Source organism: Plectropomus leopardus, chromosome 16 (genome assembly GCF_008729295.1).
Source record: "Plectropomus leopardus isolate mb chromosome 16, YSFRI_Pleo_2.0, whole genome shotgun sequence".
NCBI lineage: Eukaryota > Metazoa > Chordata > Actinopteri > Perciformes > Serranidae > Plectropomus > Plectropomus leopardus.
In genome coordinates this window covers 12,805,248-12,824,071 of record NC_056478.1, presented here as the reverse complement: position 1 = coordinate 12,824,071, position 18,824 = coordinate 12,805,248, and the positions used below count along the sequence as shown (strand labels likewise).

Below are 18,824 nucleotides of genomic sequence, written 5' to 3'. Positions count from 1 at the left end.
ATGAACCGTTCATATCTATATGGGGGGCAGGGCTTAGTCTATAGAGATTGCCATGCTGCACCACCATGTTTTTACGGTAGGCAATAATAGACAAACCAAACACTGGCTCTAGATATGGCAGTTTATGCTTTTGCATCAGCCACCAAACTTAGCAACCTCTTGGCGCGTCAGAAAACACAAATTTCTTTGGCATGAAACTGCTTTATTCAGTGTTTTTACTGGTTTAAATCACCTGGTATGAGAGGTGAGAGAGAGACCTCTGCAGATGACTTTAACCCCAGTAAAAACCTCCTGAACAATGAAGACAGAAGAAATTGTAACCAGGAGAAGTTTCAGCTGATTACAGTCTGCAATCTTCACTAATATAAACCACCAAGTCTGCCTAAATCACTAAAACACTGGAACTTAAAAATTAAAGTAAAATGTTAAAAAATACTTCATTCAAATACAACATTCTATTGTTTAGATTTAGGCATTAAAATATATGATACTAAATCTGTATGCTTTAATACTATATGTTGCAGGAAGAGAGGCACAGCCATGTTCTACACTCATGATTACTGTTTCAGAGAGGTAAATAAATCAGAGTGCATATACTCATGCTCACTTCATTTTTAAGGATAATTTTGATTAAGTACAGCTTGTTTTTTTTTTGTTTGTTTTTTTTTTTGCTTTTTTTGCTATATGTCCTATTGTTATATTCACAAAGTTAATTGCTGAGATCTGAGTCAAAACTGGATAGTTATATTACAAAAATAGCCGCATGCAAAATTGTGATTTTCACATGTGAAAAGGCAAATTTAGCAAGTGACTTTTTTGTAAGGGCTAATCTGAAGGAGAAAACAGAAGCAAAGAATAAATTAATCATCAAAACTGAACACTGTAAACATCCATCACATTTTCTGGTTTAACTTTGACACACTGAAAGCAGTGTGGATAATTTGGCAATCACTGGCTCATTTACAATTTGTCTGATGTTGGAACTGCTAATGTTTCTTGCCCCCTAGCTACAAGTCTAAGTACAGTACTCTCATATTGCAGCAATTACCTTGGTGAATACAAAGTTGTCATAACTAATGGAAATAACGAGTACAATTACAAAACTAAGACCACCTAGTACTATGTGCATTGGCAATACTATTCTTCATAATGGTCATGCCAATAAAGCATCTTTAAAATGATTTTTTTTTTTTAAATTAGCATTGACTGAAATTATCCTTGAGCATCCTTCATCCTTCCTTAGTCTTGCACACACACACACACACACACACACACACACACACACACACAAACACACACACGCACACCTACATGCACACACACACACGCATGCACACACAAATAGCACATGATTTTCTTCGACACTGAATTCATGGACAGCTGTGATTGTAATGTATCTGTGACTGATTGTCACATGACTGTCATCTGTATGCATGCAGACGGGTTTGTGTAATGTCCCAGGACCCCTTATCTGTTGGTCACATGAAAGAAACAAGTCATTTAAACAAGTTCCAATAAAAGCTCAATGCTGTTTCATTTCTTTCCATCAATCCACTAAATCAATGTTACTATTTCAGTTTTTAGGTGCATCCATCACCTCCTCTCCTTTTTCCTTCATTTTCTTTTTTTCAGAAAGCTTCTCTGTGCATCAGTCTCTCTGGTTTTCCAGCAGTGTACAACTCAATCCTTTACTTCATGCTGGTTCATCTCCAAGCCGTCTTCAGCATCTTTACTGCCCAGGGCTGAGTGCTTCTTGCTGGGCTCACGTCCCAGAGCTTCAGCCTCTTCCAAAGTGGTTGTAAGAGGTTTGCCCAGGGTCTCAGGCAACAACATTGTCAGAACTCCGATAATGAATGCCAGGATCCCCACGATAAGCTACACGGCGGTCGTGATGAATTAAGAAAAAAAAATACTTTGTTAAAATTTGTTATGTTGCCAGCATATCCTCGGCGATTAACAATGATTAATAGGAGCAGGGTGCAAAGTTTACAGAATGTACAACTTCATTAAACATTAAATCATCTTTTGTTAAACCAGCAAAAAGAGAACATGCAAACCTGAGGTAGGTAAGTCCAGACATCAGCCAGGTACACGCAGAATGGAGCCACCACACTACCAACACGACACATCATACTGCCACTGCCCACTGCCAGAGACCTGGAGAAAGACCATACACAGTCAGCAACACTGCAGGAGACAGATGAGGTGACGTCAGGGTACAAACACATATCCTGCCTCCAGCAATATAAATAAGAATCAATTACTGAAAAGAAACATTACTTCTGTGTATGATGTACTCTTTAATAAATTGAAGAAGTATTTTTATCCAAAAACACACACACACACACACACACACACACACAAAATTGCAAACAGATTATAGTCCAGATATACTAGGTCTCTAGGAGCTGTATGGCTTCTTATTTTGTTAACTCTTACCTGATGATAGTTGGGTAAAGTTCACAGGTGTACAGGTAGATCAGACCAAAGGCAATGGCAATGGCAAACTTTCCTATCATACAAAGAGCGATGGCTAGTGCCTCGATGTCCTGTTGAAAAGGGGAAAGAAGTCAGCTGAACAGCGCATTTATGGCCAGAAACATTTTTTAATGAGCTCCTTTACTCCTTTGACTACGGACATCTGATCAGTTCATTCTTGAGTATAAGTGGACGTTTGTGCCAAATTTGTGGATATTGTGATCACAAAAATGAGACTGATGCAAGGTCACAAGGAATTTGACCTTTGACCACCAAATTCTACCATTCATTGTTTTAAAGACTAAGCAGGGGTTTGTGTCATATTGGAAATAATTGCAGTTCCTGAGATTTATTGTTCATGAGAATGAGAAAGATGGGGTCACGGTGACATTGACCTTTGACCACCCAAATCTTATCAGTTCATCCTCGAGTCAAAGTTAATGTTTGTGCCAAATTTGAAGAACATTCCCTCAAGGTGTTCTTGAGACATCATGTTCATAATTGTGAGAAAGATAAAGTCTCTGTGACCTTGATCTTTGACCCCCAGTCTAATCACTTCATCCTTTACACATGTGCGCATATTTAATGGAATGAGTGTTGGAGTGTTTAATATTTGCATGCATTTCATATATGCGGTCTATGTGGGTATTTTCTGCATTTGGACACTATAATTAGGATGAAGGCTTGGTTTACACCATCAACACATTGTTGAATGACACAACTTGACAGTGTGTGTAGTTGTTGTGTACTACATGTACTGTTCATGTAAAAATATGCTCTTGGAAAGAGAGCTGTGATCTCAGAAGCTCCAGTGCTTCTCCTGGATAAACACCTGGAGAACTGTAACTCAGTCTGTTGCTATGACGCAACAGATACAGACAACATCTACGTTCAGACAGAAAAGGGAGGCCGTGCGAGTTGATGCAATCCGAATAAGCTATTTTTGAGCTGTTGGTCTGAATCCAACAATCTTTATTTTTGGCTGTACTGATGCTAGGAATAAACATGTTATTCATGATTTTATCTATTATTGAATTTATCTGCTATGCTGTGGTGTGTTTACATGGTACTAACAGTATGCAATAAACATTATGTAGCCGCATATCGACGTATAACACACACACACACACACACACACACACACACACACACACACACACACACAAACACACACACACAGACACAGGGCTGCTGGCACAGAAACAGCCTCCTGTCCTCTCTGAGCCTGAACACAAGTAATCCTATTCCTATAACAAGTAGTCAGTGGTGGTGGGCATAATTTATTCATCCTGTGCAGATGCCAAATTTGATAAAACACTAAAATTGTGTGTTTTCAGTATGTAGTGCTTCGTCAATTTAAGTGAAGCCACAAAAATTAGTTTAAATGTTTGGCTTGAGAGAGCTATTACTGTAACTCCCTCACTAATACAAACACAGTGTGAAGCTATGTAAACAAATACAACATTCAAAAGCAAAAGCACTCAACGTCGCCAGGATAAAAAAGGACTGCCTGTCTCTGAGACAGAGAGGTTTTTACTGCAACAACTGATTGCATCAAAATCTCCCGAAACTTAAACCTTGCTCAAACTGAAACTCAGACCCAGAACAAAGGTGCACATTGTGCAAAGATCTATAGAATCTATAGAGAGCATGGACATTGTGAGGTTGGCTGAGAATTCATAGATTAGGAGCCAGATAACTATTTGTTATTATTTCCAAGTCTTTATGCTACACAAGGCTAAAGTAACAGGTTTTTGGCTTCATGCTTGCTGCACAGCCATGAGAGTGGTATCAGTCTTCTCAATTATCTCTCTGCCGGAATGCAAATAAGCTTATTTCCCAAGATGCCAAACAAGTCCTTTGCAATATTAGCAATTTAGAGACCATCTGATGGCAGGATCACTCCAAAAGTAAGAAAAGTGATCCCCGACTTGAAACAAATGTGTGCCAGGGGCAGAAAATGGAGCGGCAATGGTCCCTTCCCTACTTCCTGCCCCCCTACTTACAGCCACCTTGCTCGAACCACACCCATCTTTGAATTCAGCCTATATTTTGATCACAGCTATACATCTCTAATGTTAGTGACTTGCAGGGTTGCTCCATTATCGTGATGACAAAATCTGTCCACAGACAGACAAACAGAAAGACAGACTTGGCAAAACATGCAAAACAGCTTCTGTCGTGGTTCCCTCTACAATCGGTGCCACCAAGACCACATTTTGTCATAATTTTGACACACACAGACAAACGAGGTGAAAATCATACCAGCTGCCATGACACTGTTGCTGCTGGTAAATATGAATAAACTAGATAAACCACCCTGCACCAGTCAAGTTGCACTTACAGTTTACTGCCATGTCTGTGAAACCATGAATACTTCACACACAGAAGATCTCTAAAATCAGCACACTTTTAAGGTGGACACCCAAGGTTCTTGAGTAATGGCAAAAACATGTTGGATGAGGTCGTTGTGATCTTGACCTTTGACCATTAGATTCTAATCAGTTCATTCTTGAGTTTAAGTGGATGTTTGTGCCACATTTAAGGAAACTCCTTTAAGTTCACAAAATATGAGACTGATGCAAGGTCACAGTGACCCTTGACCTTTGAACACCAAATTCTAATCAGCTCATTTTTGAGTCCAAGTTTATGTTTGTGCAAAATCTGAAGAATTTCCCTCGAGTGTTGTTGAGATATCGCCTTCACAACAATTTGCTGGGCAGACAATTGAAAAAACAAAATGCCTCTGGCCTTGGCTACTGCTATTATGAGGCATAAAAAATCATATACACACTATAAATATAAATAGTATGTGCTGAATATAAAGAGATAAATAGAAACAGTATCACACACCAATAAAAAGTTCAGACAGTATAACAACATGCACACCATTGGTCAAGGAAGAGTACAAAATGACTGTAGTGCATACCTATCCGGAGAGTGAAGGACCTACGTAAGAGGGAAGGAAGGAAGAGAAGATAATCTATCTGTCTCATAATACTGAAAACTGCCAAGCTAGCTGGATCAAGCTGCTTGTGAACTGGTCTGATTGGATAACCAAAGAATGTGAAGGTCCATCATTAAGAGTTCATGAATACTACATGTTTGTGTAAGTTTCATTGTCCACAATGAAACCCTTCTCTCATACTTAGAGACTATGGTATGCTTGCTAAGGTAAGATATACTTGTACATGTTGTTTACTAAAGAAAGCTACATACACTCTGGTATGTGAGAGGGCATGTCAGCCTGCACGTGAAGTTTCATTAAGTCGTGTCCTTCTGCAGAAGTTACTATGGTGACACAAACAGAGAGGAGAACGACAACAAGATAAATTACTATGTTGTTGCTGTTGTCCGTCTCCATGCTTTTTGACCACTCTGTTTAGAATGGCTTTCAGTGTCAAAGGTCATATTTACTTGGACATTATATAGCAGCTGTTTCACAACCCAACTCTAAGCAGCACTAATTTGGGTCAGAGCTCAGAACACACATACAGGGAACTCTGTGTGTTGTATAACAAGGTTCAGTGGTAACAGTAGTCCAATGGTCTGGGGTAATGTAAGGTCGGTGAACTGAAGAGTTGATGGTTCAAACAGACTTCAAGGAAAAATATATAGAGAGAGATATCGGCCATCTCTCCAATATAATGGAACTAGATGGCGCTCGGCTTGCAGTGCTAAAATGCCAAAAAATACATTTGAAAAACTCAACACCAATGTCTCTTTCCAGAAATCATGACCCGGTTACTCAAGATAAGCCACAGACTTCGTTGGGAGTAGTTTTATGTCTTAACTTTTTTGTTTTTACTGAACAGGAAGTGTGCACATTAATCGCCTTCTACTTGGCTGAGCTGTAAGGATAGCTTGGCTATGTTCACTGGAAATGAAAGTTATATTTGTGACCTGTAACATGAGTAGATGCACGCTTTCTCCAGTGTGTGCAGTGATATGGTTGCAGTGTGCAGTTCTGTAGAAAGAAAATACTTTCTACATGAAACTGCTCACAACAAGGTTTGTGGATTATCATGAGTGACCGGATCATAATTTCTGGAAAGAGAAACTGCTGTTGAGTTTTTCAAATGTATTTTTTTGGCGCTTTGTTGGGGACTGCTTGTTGTTCTGATGGCTCGAAATTTTAAAGACCTATTAGTCCACAACATGTCCCACTGGACTGAGAGTCCATTTCTCGGACAGCCCATTCTCCAAAATACATATTTTTTGCAGTTAAAAAACTCGCTTGCCAGAATAAATTTATGCATTGTACATTTCTGTCAACCATAGATTGTTATGTTTCTAAACAACACTGTGGTGAATGTTTGGATAGGTTTAGGCACACAAACCAATTTACTGGTTAGGAAGAGATCATGTTTCAACTAAGTGCACCCACTATTAGTGTGGTGTTGGTAGTCAATGGAAAAGCATGGATAGGTAAATGAAAAACACCTGGGATCGGTGGCTCAAACGCCACTAAGAAACTGAAACTAACTGCAAGTAGTGTGTATTTTTGGAGAAACAGGAATTTGGAGCATTGGCATTGGTTTTAGGGATAACAATCTGTTTCAGACTAATGGGGCCTAGTGCCATATAGTTCCTTTACATTCACATCTTTATGGCTGATATCTCTGCAATTCACACCAAAACAATCTAGACCGATGAATAGCACCACAAAAGAGGTGAGAGGAAAAATATTCATTTTTAATTTTAGGGTGAACTGTCCCTTTAAAATAGCCCTATTTTATTATATTAGTCAGCTTATTCCTGTTTGAAGGACAATTTCCTGCATTGACCATAACAAAATTTGAGTGGCACTTGGACAGTTTCTCTTAAGTTGGGGTCAAAATGCATATTTATGATTTTTGTTTTGGATTCACTAAAAACTGTTGGATCCAGTAGTTTTATCACCCATAAGAAATAATAGGGTTAATGATGCATCTTAGTATGAAATAAATGAATAATATAGGCCTACTTTGAAAATTAATATCAACACTTACATTTCTTGTACACATAGTGTCTCTCTGTCATACACACACTCTCAGTACGTACAGCAGGTACCACAATGATGAGCATACAAGCGATCCCGGCCAGGAGCAGAGCTGGGGCACAAGTCTTCTTCCTGCCAATCCGGTCCATTGCAAAACAGCCAACCAGATAGGAGGGGAGCTCCACTGCACCTAGAAAGAGCCGAGCAGAGCAGCTGTCGGTCAGAGGTTATCGTGACCCTGACACACTGACAGCCCGACATTCTATCTAGGAGACCTAAATAACCTGCGTCTGCAATGCTGGTCAAGCTCAGCTGCTCAAATGTGCAACACATAAGTGGGGATTATAAATATTCCCACTGGACATTAGGGGAAACAAATTAAAGCAGTCTGTTCTGTTAAGTATAAAGAGGAAGAGAGTAAATTTAATGTAAATACTGCATTTAATCATCTGACTTGATCAAATGTATTTCATAGACATTACTAGTGCAAAATGTAGTATTTAAATGTACATTTGTGAGAAACAATATTTGCCCAAGAAAACCCACATGCTTTCAAAATAACATTACACAAGCACTACATCAGCTCTTGATTTCTTTAACAAAAAAAATGCTTACTACAGTGTTAATTTAATTTTCTTTATCAGATGAAACCCTCCACACAGAGACACAATTAAGCTTGTGTACAGAGAGCTGTTCTTTTATTGCTCACAGGCTTATTTGACCTTCTACGTAACCAAAAAACAAGCAGTAAACAAAGCCACACTCCAATACAGAGATGACCTTACTGCTTTTCCATTGACATAGTATTATCCTTACTAATATAGACAAACATGATATTTTATAATGTGCAGCTAGAAACATTGCAAACAGAGCAAAGTGCTACAGCTAAGATTCACCAGACGGTTTTAAAGGTTCAGTGTTAGAATATATATGCGCAGAAATGGAATATTACTCACTTGGCATGTTTTCTTTCTGAAAAGACAAATCATTGTGTTTTTGTTACCTTAAAATGAGCCATTTATATCCACATAGCAAGCACATACTCTTCTATGCATATCACAATGTTGCACCACAATGTTTCAAATACAGATCAAAAACTGGCTGTAGACTAGGCCATATGTGTTTTCCATAGACTATATATATGTGGACAACATAACAGGTCCTCCAAAGTGAACCCTGATATAAAAAAATGAAAAAACACATGGACACAAACCCACTCTGCATTTGAAACCCACATCTTGCAAAGTAGTACATCTGCTGTCAACAATCCATCTACCAACACAAATATACCTCCAACTGGTTGACGAGAGCAGGACGTTGCAATGTTTCCTCCCTTTTTTTCATGCATCCATACTAATAAGCCAATCACTTACCAGCCAGGAAGAGGTTAATGTACTGGTTTCCTCCTAGGTTGACTGAGCCCAAAGAGAAGACGTAGTAGCCCAGGCTGCCAATGAACCAGATGGCCCACACAGTGCATGTACGGCCTGCCATCCTCCAGCTACCAAACAGATCCAGGATAGACAGCTTCTTATCCGACTGTGACGGCCGCTCCTCTGCCTCCTCCAGCAGAGCCCTGCCGTCCTCCTTCTCCTCTGGCTTCAGGAGCTCCTGCACTTTCAGTCGGCACTGAAGGCCATTGAAGTGGGCTATCTTATCCAGCAGGGTCTGAGCCTCCTTGTAACGGCCCTTGGCAATCAAGTAAAAGGGCGTTTCGGGGAACTTCCAGCAGAGGAGCAGGAAGGGCGAGGTGCATGTGGAGAGGATGATCTGGTAGATCCACCAGACCCGCACCAGGTAACCGGTCAGAGCCACCACCATGATGCCGACAGCAAAGGCCGCGTGCACATGCATGGAGGTCCATGTGCGTACCTTGATGCCAGTGAACTCTGTGACGTAGACAAACACCACCACGAGATAGCCACTGGACACCTGCCACACACAAAGACAGAAAGGAAGAAAGAAGGGATATGGATAAAAGAAGGGAAATGGGAAGGAGGATTGAGAGGGAGAAACACACTTTTCTTAATATACATACTGGCAACTGCATTTATCAGCACTTTGTTTCAGTAATCTTACCACAGAGTGTTGCAGTGTCTGGTTGCTTAGTATTTATGCATTTTGCATAGAGCTTGTCCTTTTTCTTTAGGTCACATATTCAACATGTGTAACTTTTACTGAACAGCAGCCACTACGACCACAAGAAGCAACTATGGGATGAAGCTAATTGTAGTAAAAGAGTATCAAAAGCAGAAAAAAAATTAAGAAATCAGTAAACAGTCACACGTGCTAGCCTTCCATCAATTTTCATTATCTACCACTTATCCAGGGCCTGGGTTGCTGTGGCAACAGGCTGAGCAAGGTACTCCAGATGTCCCTCTTTCCAGCAAAGTTTTCCAGTTCCCCCTGGGGGATCCTTACATGTCTCCAGGCCAGATGAAATATAAAATCCCTCCAGCTGTTTTACTCCAAGCTCCCTGTGCATGTCCGAGCTCCTCACCCTATCTCTGAGGCTGAGCCCAACCACCCTACGGACACTCATTTCAACCACTTGTATCCACAATCTTATTCTTTCAGTCACTACCAAAAGGTCATGACCTTTAAGGGTTGGGACGTAGATGGCCCAGTAATTTGACAGCTTTGTTTTCTGGCTCAGCTTCCTCTTCAACACAATGATCCAACGCAGCACCTGCATCACTGCTGAGGCTGTGTCAAACCACTAGCCCATCTCACGCTCCATTTTTCCCTCACTCATGAACAAGACCCTGAGACACTTGAACGCCTTCGCTTGGGACAGCAACTCTCTCTGGACCCAGAGAGACACTGCTATAAATATATCTAACGTTTGCTAATATTAACTACCATACCAGACAGAGTCAGACTGTAATCATGTCTTAAAGTTGTCAAGTATGACTTTTACCACTTATGAATTCAAGTCTTTGTAAAGGACACAATAGTTGTTTTCTGACTTGAGATACTTTTTCATAGCTCTAAGAGCCCCTCTTTGTGTTGTGTCCTCACTGCAAGAACTAGAAACATCTGTATTTTTTTTCAAGGCTGTTTTGAGGGACCTTTTTAGCTCCTATTTCAGAAGTCCACGGTGATTGGTTGAACACAGTCAATGCAGCACCAGCAGCTGCCATTTTTAAAAATCCATTAGCCATGTAAACAGTAGACAACACAAAACACAAACAAGAGCTCATGATGGAAAAAAAAATTAAGAAAATTTGTCAAAGTAAAAATGGGGTGTTATACCAACCAATGGCCTGTGTATTCTTATTTTACCACTTTTCCACCTGAACCGCAACTGTTTGGTCTGAAAACAACTGCATACCTTTAGCTTTGCTTACTCCAGTTGTTCATGTTGTTCACTGGATCAGCTCCTTTTGCATGAAAAAACACAACCCTTAAACTCATAGGATGATTTATAACTTAAAGGTCAACAAGCTTGAAGTCGTTTTCTTCGTCAGATCTTCTTAAGAGAAGCAGATTTTTAATCTCAGTACATGTGGCAGTAATCAGGTGTTAAGTCCCTGTTTATAAGACAGAGTCTGCACTGTATTTAGTGTGGCTGTGCAGCATGAGCCTTCACTGAGAGTATGATTCTATGTGAAAAACAACAGCTGTAGCCGAGGAGGACTGGGGGGATGGTAGAAGACGGAGAGGAGTGAAAGAGCGGACAAACTGTGGGGGCTCTTTCAGTACAACTTTATTGCTGTGCGGATTAAGCCCAACCATAATGACTCCCTTGCTTTGCCTTGTAAACATGGTGTTTTAAGCACACAATATGTATTACTCATTACACAAACCACCAGTGTTCACACGCACATAAACATACAACACATTAAAGACACTTTAACTTTCTTTCTACAACTGTTTATCGACTAAACTCCTTTTCATTGCCTGCTTTTAACAGCTTACTTTCTTTGACTGTTGCACCAACTGACCTGTACAAGTATGAGACCTGATTTAAGTTCAGTGAGGAAATCCTATGTTTACATTTGAGATATTCACCTAACGGCTTGCACAAGAACATTAACTCAGCTCATGTAAATGTAAATGCAAGTGCCATATTTACATATATCTATGGCTGACATGCAGAACTATAGATCAAGTCCTAACATCTCTATACATGGTCTGATGTCTTGCTTTCCGTAGTTTCATGTTTATATATATATATAATATATATATATATATATATGTGTGTGTGTATATATATTGTGTGTATATATATATATATATATATATATATGGTTTTTAAGACTTCTTTGGGTAAATACTAGTTTACACTCTATACAAAATATTGCAGAATTACACTATATGCGATTAAAGTGACACAGTTATTGTAAGTTATATTCTTATTGTACACAGCTGGAGTAAACATCTTGCTTTGGTTTACATGTTGGAATGACTGCAGTATGACTAATAGGAGATGGTATTCATAGCAATTGACTGAGAGATTGTTTTGTAGAATAACATCTAAAAATTGGACACACTATGATCCTGAAGAAGCACTCTTGTTGACAAGCAGAAAGTGGAAAAGTAAGACACCTCCCTTGTTCCATACTGGCTTTGGGTGCAAGTGTTAATGACAGAGATTTTTTCAAAATAACTGACATTAGTTTTTTTTTTTTTTTACTGTTTTTAGTTTGTTTTGCAGAGGTCTCTGAAAATGTGCTGGGAATTCATATCACAGTTGCTCACCTGCTTACTTTCTTTTATCATTCCAAATAAATTGGAATGATAACAGAAAAAGACACACATACATAGAACTTACCATGGCGAGGAGGAAGCGGAGCACCATAAAGAGATAGTAGTTTCCTGAGAACGCAACAGACACCCCGAGCAAAAATTGACAGAGACTGGTAAACATCAGGATCTTCACACGGCCAACTCTGGAGAACAGAAAAACAGAGAAAGAGTGACAGAGAGGTGCATACATAAGTTATCATGTTCAAGAAGGCAAATGCATTACATAAAGGATCATTTAATCTCCAGAGTTTTGTTTGGAATGCTAAATGCTATCATCAAGGTAGACCAATTTTCCTGTGTATGCATTGCATGGCATACTGTTTAATTGATTGGAGTTGCAGACACAAAAAAGACCCAAATATTTGGCTATTTGGTCATTTGTCAATTGGGTAGATATTCGATTTTTAGTCTTAAATGTCAGAGTAGTTGGAGTTTGTCAGGTTATCATGAGTAGTTTGTAGGTCTGTAATAATTTGTCCATGACAATAAAAAGTGTCACAAGTTGTGTAATGTCACAAAAGGCACATAGAAAGGTCATTGAACCCAACACCTTAGGAGTTTGAGTTGGTCCGCTCAGCCCGTCTCCTTCTCTCTCTCTGTTTAACATGATCCTGCTGCTGAGTCTGTCTCACACACAGTGACAGGAATGATCATTTCACTTAACGGTTATTAACAGGTTTACTGACTGAGTAAAGCCATTTCGTTGTCAGTGTGAGCAGCACTGGAATGCAAATATGTGAGCCCCCTACAGGTTACCCTGACTGCAGCACACAGCAGGTGAAAATAAAAATCTTCCACAGAGAGGACACTTATCATTTCAATGGCAAAACAAAATTTAACTAAGTTAGGACACAGATTATTGCATTGCATAACTGTCTGATTTTTTTTAAACTTTACAAACTATAAAGTGTCACAACTGCTGTCAAGCTATCAGAGGCGCAACAAGCTCATGCACAGTGTCTCCCTCAACTGATGCTGAAACTGTTGGGGGTCGGACTCCCGGGCTCTCCCTTACCTGACGGTGAAGCCGTGAAACACAACGTCTCTCCCTAATCTGATGCTGAAGGGTGCAACTGTGGGTGCACAGTATCTCTCTGATTATTCGCTGTTGATCAATGTTGAAGCTCCGGAGCAAAGAAAATAGTATTGGTTCTGGACAGCCCTAATAATTTGTTGAAGCTACTGAGGTTCTGCTTTAAAATGTTAGCTGTGGTGCTAACACAATTTGTTGTAGAAAAAATATCATAATATTCTACAGCCTTGCTGGACAAACCCTCCACTTCTTACCTCACAGATTTGCATCAATTCTGGCAAAAACCAGAGGAACGTTGTGTTTGGAGTATAAAAAAACATCGGATGACACGTTGCTTTGAACATGTGAGAGATGCTCCAGGACCTCTTCTCTTTGCCTGCACACACTGCCACCGCCAAGAGGGGCTGGCTAAAAACTGGAGGCTTAAATTACAGTTTTTAAAAGGCTGGGGTGCTCATTTTTTAATCTAGCGCAACGAAAGTAGTGGTGTCTTTTAAACCTCAAAAACCTTAAGCACCAGCTGGTACCAACCATGTAGGCATAGCTTGCTGGAAAGGGGGCTATAAAACGCTCCAAATTAAAGCAAAATTTTGGCAAGGGAACAACTGACAAGGCCATTTCCAAAGGGGTCCTCTTACCTCAAGTTATCTCAATGAGATGGGTTCTGTGCATACCCTTAATTTGAGAAGGCTTGTTCCCAGTAAAGTATTTGTTCCTTACAATCAGTTTACCCAAATTAAAGCTGTATATTTGTCTTATTAAGACAGAGGACAACCAGCCTATATGAACGGCAATGAATTACTGCCCCATGTATAGATACATAACACATTAAAACAGAATTGTTGTGGAACTCAAAATGTTAACCTATTTTAGTCCAGGCACATCAGATAATTTGTGACATAAATTGTTAAATAAGAAACCAAAGTATATCAGTATGCAATCCATTAATCCTGCAAACTGACAAGGTTTTCAATTAGCCTATATACTTCACCAGCATAATGGAATTCCTGAAAATCAGATATGGTTCTTAAATTTGGTTTACCACCCCAAGATTTTCAGTGGCCCTACTAGCCACCCCATGAAACATTTCTGGGGGCGCCACTGCTTGCTTCATTAGTGAGAAAAACTTGACCTCACAGTGTGAGCCATGGGCACTAACACTTAGACAATGCCCAGCCCATAAAGGCATTTAACCTTTAGTCATGGGGGATAAAAAACACAAGAACAGTGAGGTGTGACGATAATTAACTCATCCATAATAACCAATGCCAACAGCACTTAATTTTTACCTTAAGAGATGATTTAGCAGAACTTAAATTTAGCGTACCCTTGAGTCTGACTGTATCAGACCAAAGTCCTACCTCTAAATGCTGACCTTTCAGTTTTGACTTAATTGTTTGGCTGAGTCACCTGTCACAATCATCTCTTCTCTTTCTGTCACCCTTCCAATCCCATTACTAACACTTTTGTCAATTAATTAATCCCTTCCCCACATGCTTTGTGCCTCCATGCTTAGTAAGAAATCGTGGGTGCACTCAGCTCACATATCAGCCACTTAGCATTAAAGAACAGTATCGTGTTGAGGCAGAAGTGCAACAATGTCTCCTGAAGTTATGACTACGTGTTTACAGGATTATAAAGACGTGCTCTCTCATCCGAACTATGTAGTACTTGGACTTCTACTTTCCATGGACAAGTGAAAATAATTTCTTGTGTGAATTCTGACTCTGTAAGAAAGTACCCATGCTCCTCCATCCTGCTTACCTGTCTGCAACGTCCCCAAACACCAGCGCTCCGATCAGGACCCCCAGCATGAAGGTGGGCTGGCACAGCTTGGCAAGCCACTCCTTCTCACACACCAAGTCCCAGTCCGTCACTATGCTTTGTTGAACCTCTGTGAGGTCGTAAATAAAGTTCCCATTGCAGGCTTTCACTGTTTTGTTTCCATCAAAGTCGTACGTAAAGGATTTGGGTTCAATGCGGAGGGCGCAGCGGCACCTGCTGAGCTCCCACTGATCTCCTTCAGCTGTCCTTACCACCAGCGGCCCCTTCCCTGGCATGAAGACTGGCAGGATGTCTTCCAGGCTAGATCCTGTAAAGTTACCATACAGGACATCCGTGATGTTGCCGGGTGCACTGCACACAAAGTTTGGTGTCTGCACTAAGAAGACAGAGGCCAGGTAGTGGATCCCACATGCTATAGCCTGGAAGACTGCAGCAAAGTACAGACATGCCTGGAATCTGTTAAGAAAGAAAATGCATTAAAAATATGCTGTAAGATCTAGGGGTGTAGTGATACATTGATTTGGATCTATATATTTAGTCAGTGATAAATTATCCAGTATTATAAATGCAAAGTGAAAACATCAACACATATGAGCATGTTTGAGATACACCACTATTTTAGAATTCCCATGGCACATCTTTCTCACTATTTTAGTCAAAGCACACCTTCTCTCTTAACATACAAACAACGGAAGCAGCGGAGAACGAGACAATGAGGATATTTACCAATATCATCTCAAACGAATTGAATTGAAATTGTATTGTGGTCGACTTTGTGGTATCAGCGAAATTGTTCCACTGTCCAAAGAATCAGTTCGATATTATTTCATGATTAAACTTTTGATTCACACCCCCAGTAAGAGCTGAAGAGGAGGTGATGAATGATTCAGCAGCAGTCCTTCAGGTTTTCCATTTGACAGATAAATGCAAAAAGGTCATATTAACAACTCATAGTTCATATAAAGCTCTGCCCATGTGCATAAAAATATTGTGATTACTTGAAAAACAAGTGCACATCACTAACTGCATTGGATTTAATAGAAACTGAATATGTACCGTGGAAAAGTGAAATGATCTAACCCTTGTCCTATACATATAGCCTATTATAAATGTTCTCTGGAAACTCTTGAAATGTAAATTATTGTTTTAAGAGACAAAACAAGAGTTTCCAAAAACTACACTGATGGTGGGGACAAAGATGTTTTGCCATGTAAAAGTACAAACTACACAAAAACATTTTAATTTGATATTTTCTTTGTGAGAAAACTTAATTAAAGTTAAATTAATGAACTCACTGATTTTTAACTTTAAGGGACAACTTTAAAGGTATAAAAGAGTAGTTAGTTACATTTCAGTACCGATTTTTTTCTTTTTTTTTTTTTTTAAAATGTAACAAATGAAATTAATCATGCAATTGACAAACAGATATAGTTCTAATTACACTTGGAAAACTTTAGTTATTGTTCAAAATCTGCAAAGAAGGACACACGAGTTCCACTGAGGTGAGGACCTCGGTCAGCCTGTGGTGGAAAAAAAAACATCTTAAAATGATCCAACAGGATTCTGCACAAGAAATGAAATGCAAATGGTGTGCACTCCCTCTTGATGCTTTTAGTGTTTGTTTTCGAAAATGCTTTGGAATAAAAATAACTTGAGTAGTTATTATTCCAAAGCTCCCCAACTGCCTGTTGATGATCCCACAAAGACAACCCGAATTCATTCACGGAATAAAGGAAATCATGCCAGTTTAGCAAGTTTTTGATACCTTTTAAAATGTCCGAGCTCGTCGAATATTCTCTCCACGGTCATTTTCTGATGGTGAGTTTATGCCACGAGGCTCCCGGTGCGTCTCTCGTCTCTCTCCGGGGCAGCAGATACCGTGCGCCTCAACGCCAAATAATACACTGTGGCTTTCACGTAGCGGAGTGAGGGGTAGGAGGAGCGCGCTCGCTCACTCGCACGCACGCACGCACACACACACACACACACACACACACAAGGGGTCCACCTTCAACTGCTAAATCAGCGGGAAGACAGACCCTCCTCTTTGGCTGAAGCTGATGTTTTTTTAGCGTCACTGAACACGTCATTAACGCAATCTAAAGTCGTATTTATTCTATTCTTTCAAGTGCATTTAACAGATAATTTAGTTGCTCTGTCCTAAATTTCCCCTGACAGTAACTGACCCTTCAAGTCGTGCTAAATCGGCTGTTGATTACATCATACATTCCCATACAATGGAGCAATCGTTTGAAGTGTTTTCTCAGTAAAAGCCAGGTTGTTTTGATTAAATACATCATATTTAAAGCCACTTTGGAGTCGTTTTAGGTCTCACACACATAATCACAGCCTGACCATGCAGCTCAGATATTTAAATACTTAGGTTGAATGGAATGTGCTGTACTAATAGGGATAGTTTGGGATTTTTGAAGTGTGGTTGTATGGGGTACTTATTCTAAGTACAATAGATGACAGTCAGAACGCGCCCAGTTTGGATAAGCAGGCATAAGTCCGACACAGGAGCTAAGAAATGTGCTTTCGAGGGGTCGGAAAACAAAAGGTATCACCTAAAAAAAAAAAAAAATAATAATATCAGTTTTACTTACAGTATGTTCACTGCTTTACCTTTCTATTAGACAACCTGTTCTGATGGAGAAACTGTTAATGGCTTTACTTCCCCATCTGTCTGTCTCTCATCAAAGCTACCAGACTCTATTAAGAAAAACAGTAATTTTAGTTCTCTGAACAAGTGAGCCGCTGGTCTACTGCTGCTTCTGTCAGTTAGTTAGTGTTATTGTGTGACTCTGGTGAAACTGAACCAACCCCCTTAAACAACAAAGTCATACAAAACACAAACAAACTGATCAAGGCAGCAGTAGATCAGCAGCTCCCATGTTCAACAATTTGAAATCGCTCTTTTCTCGACGGAGTTTGGGTTTGAAGAGACTGATATAACAGCTTCATTTTCCTGCCGGAAATCACTGTCAGACATTATGATAAAGCAGTCAAAATATTCTAAATATAGTGAACCCTTAAACTGATATTGATTTTTTTTCAATGGGGCTTTTTTTAGGTGGCTGAAATACATTTTATTTCTGACCTGGGGTTGTGCTAACCGACATCTACCATAGGTAATACGTTGATTATGGATAAGTACCTCATACAGCCTCACTTAAAACATATGAACAATCCCTTTAAGTACAAATTTGAGATACTTGTAGTTGACCTGAATTTTTTCTTCACAGGCCACTCCTTAATTCTACTGCACAGCATTTCAGAGGGCAATATTATACTTTTTACTGCATTATGTAACAGCTACTTTACAGATTTAGATTTTGATGAGTTTATAAAATCTAATGTTTTTTTTTTTAATTAAACTACTTAACAACGTACAAAAGTACAGCTGAAACAAGTAGTTTATTAATAAATGTTCTGGCAAATATTTTGATAAACAATTTAAGTAATTTTCTAATTTATTTGAATTTTTTTGGGGTCTTTTTGTAACATTGACATTATTATTTATTTTAAAATTTTCTGAATTGGGTACTTTTACTTTTTATACTATAACTGCATTTTCTTAATAACACTTACTTACTTTTACTAAGGCTGAGTAACTCCAGCGCTGATGAAGTAATACAGTAGCTCATGGCGGTTGTGATTATAACTAAGGAGCGTTAAGCCCATAGATGTAAAAACAATTAAACATGTTATATAATATATCCATGTTAAATCATCTTTCCTGTAATGCCATCACTACAGGGCCAGGAGTGAGCTGTTACTTTTGTCAAACAGTTA

General features: G+C 39.4%; 1 protein-coding gene across 1 annotated transcript; it reads right to left on the bottom strand.

The window, feature by feature from the left end:
• Positions 1 to 696: 696 nt before the first annotated feature.
• slc22a16 (solute carrier family 22 member 16) lies at positions 697 to 16,908 on the bottom strand. The gene is made up of 8 exons (XM_042503562.1): positions 16,795 to 16,908; positions 15,009 to 15,485; positions 12,237 to 12,354; positions 8,833 to 9,391; positions 7,522 to 7,649; positions 2,440 to 2,549; positions 2,058 to 2,157; positions 697 to 1,875 (listed from the first exon to the last, which is right to left on the bottom strand). The coding sequence occupies exons 1-8, from the start codon at positions 16,836 to 16,838 to the stop codon at positions 1,681 to 1,683; spliced, it is 1,731 nt and encodes a 576-aa protein (XP_042359496.1). The 5' UTR covers positions 16,839 to 16,908; the 3' UTR covers positions 697 to 1,680.
• Between the last annotated feature and the right edge of the window lie 1,916 nt (positions 16,909 to 18,824).

Bases quoted from the DNA above. Each gene is read 5' to 3' on its own strand.
- slc22a16 (XM_042503562.1), bottom strand. From the start codon at position 16,838: ATGACCGTGGAGAGAATATTCGACGAGCTCGGACATTTTAAAAG. The intron at 9,392-12,236 runs GTAAGTTCTATG...TGTGTGTGGCAG, and splicing joins TCCGCTTCCTCCTCGCCATG to GTGTCCAGTGGCTATCTCGT. The intron at 2,158-2,439 runs GTAAGAGTTAAC...GTCTTTCTCCAG, and splicing joins CTTTACCCAACTATCATCAG to GTCTCTGGCAGTGGGCAGTG.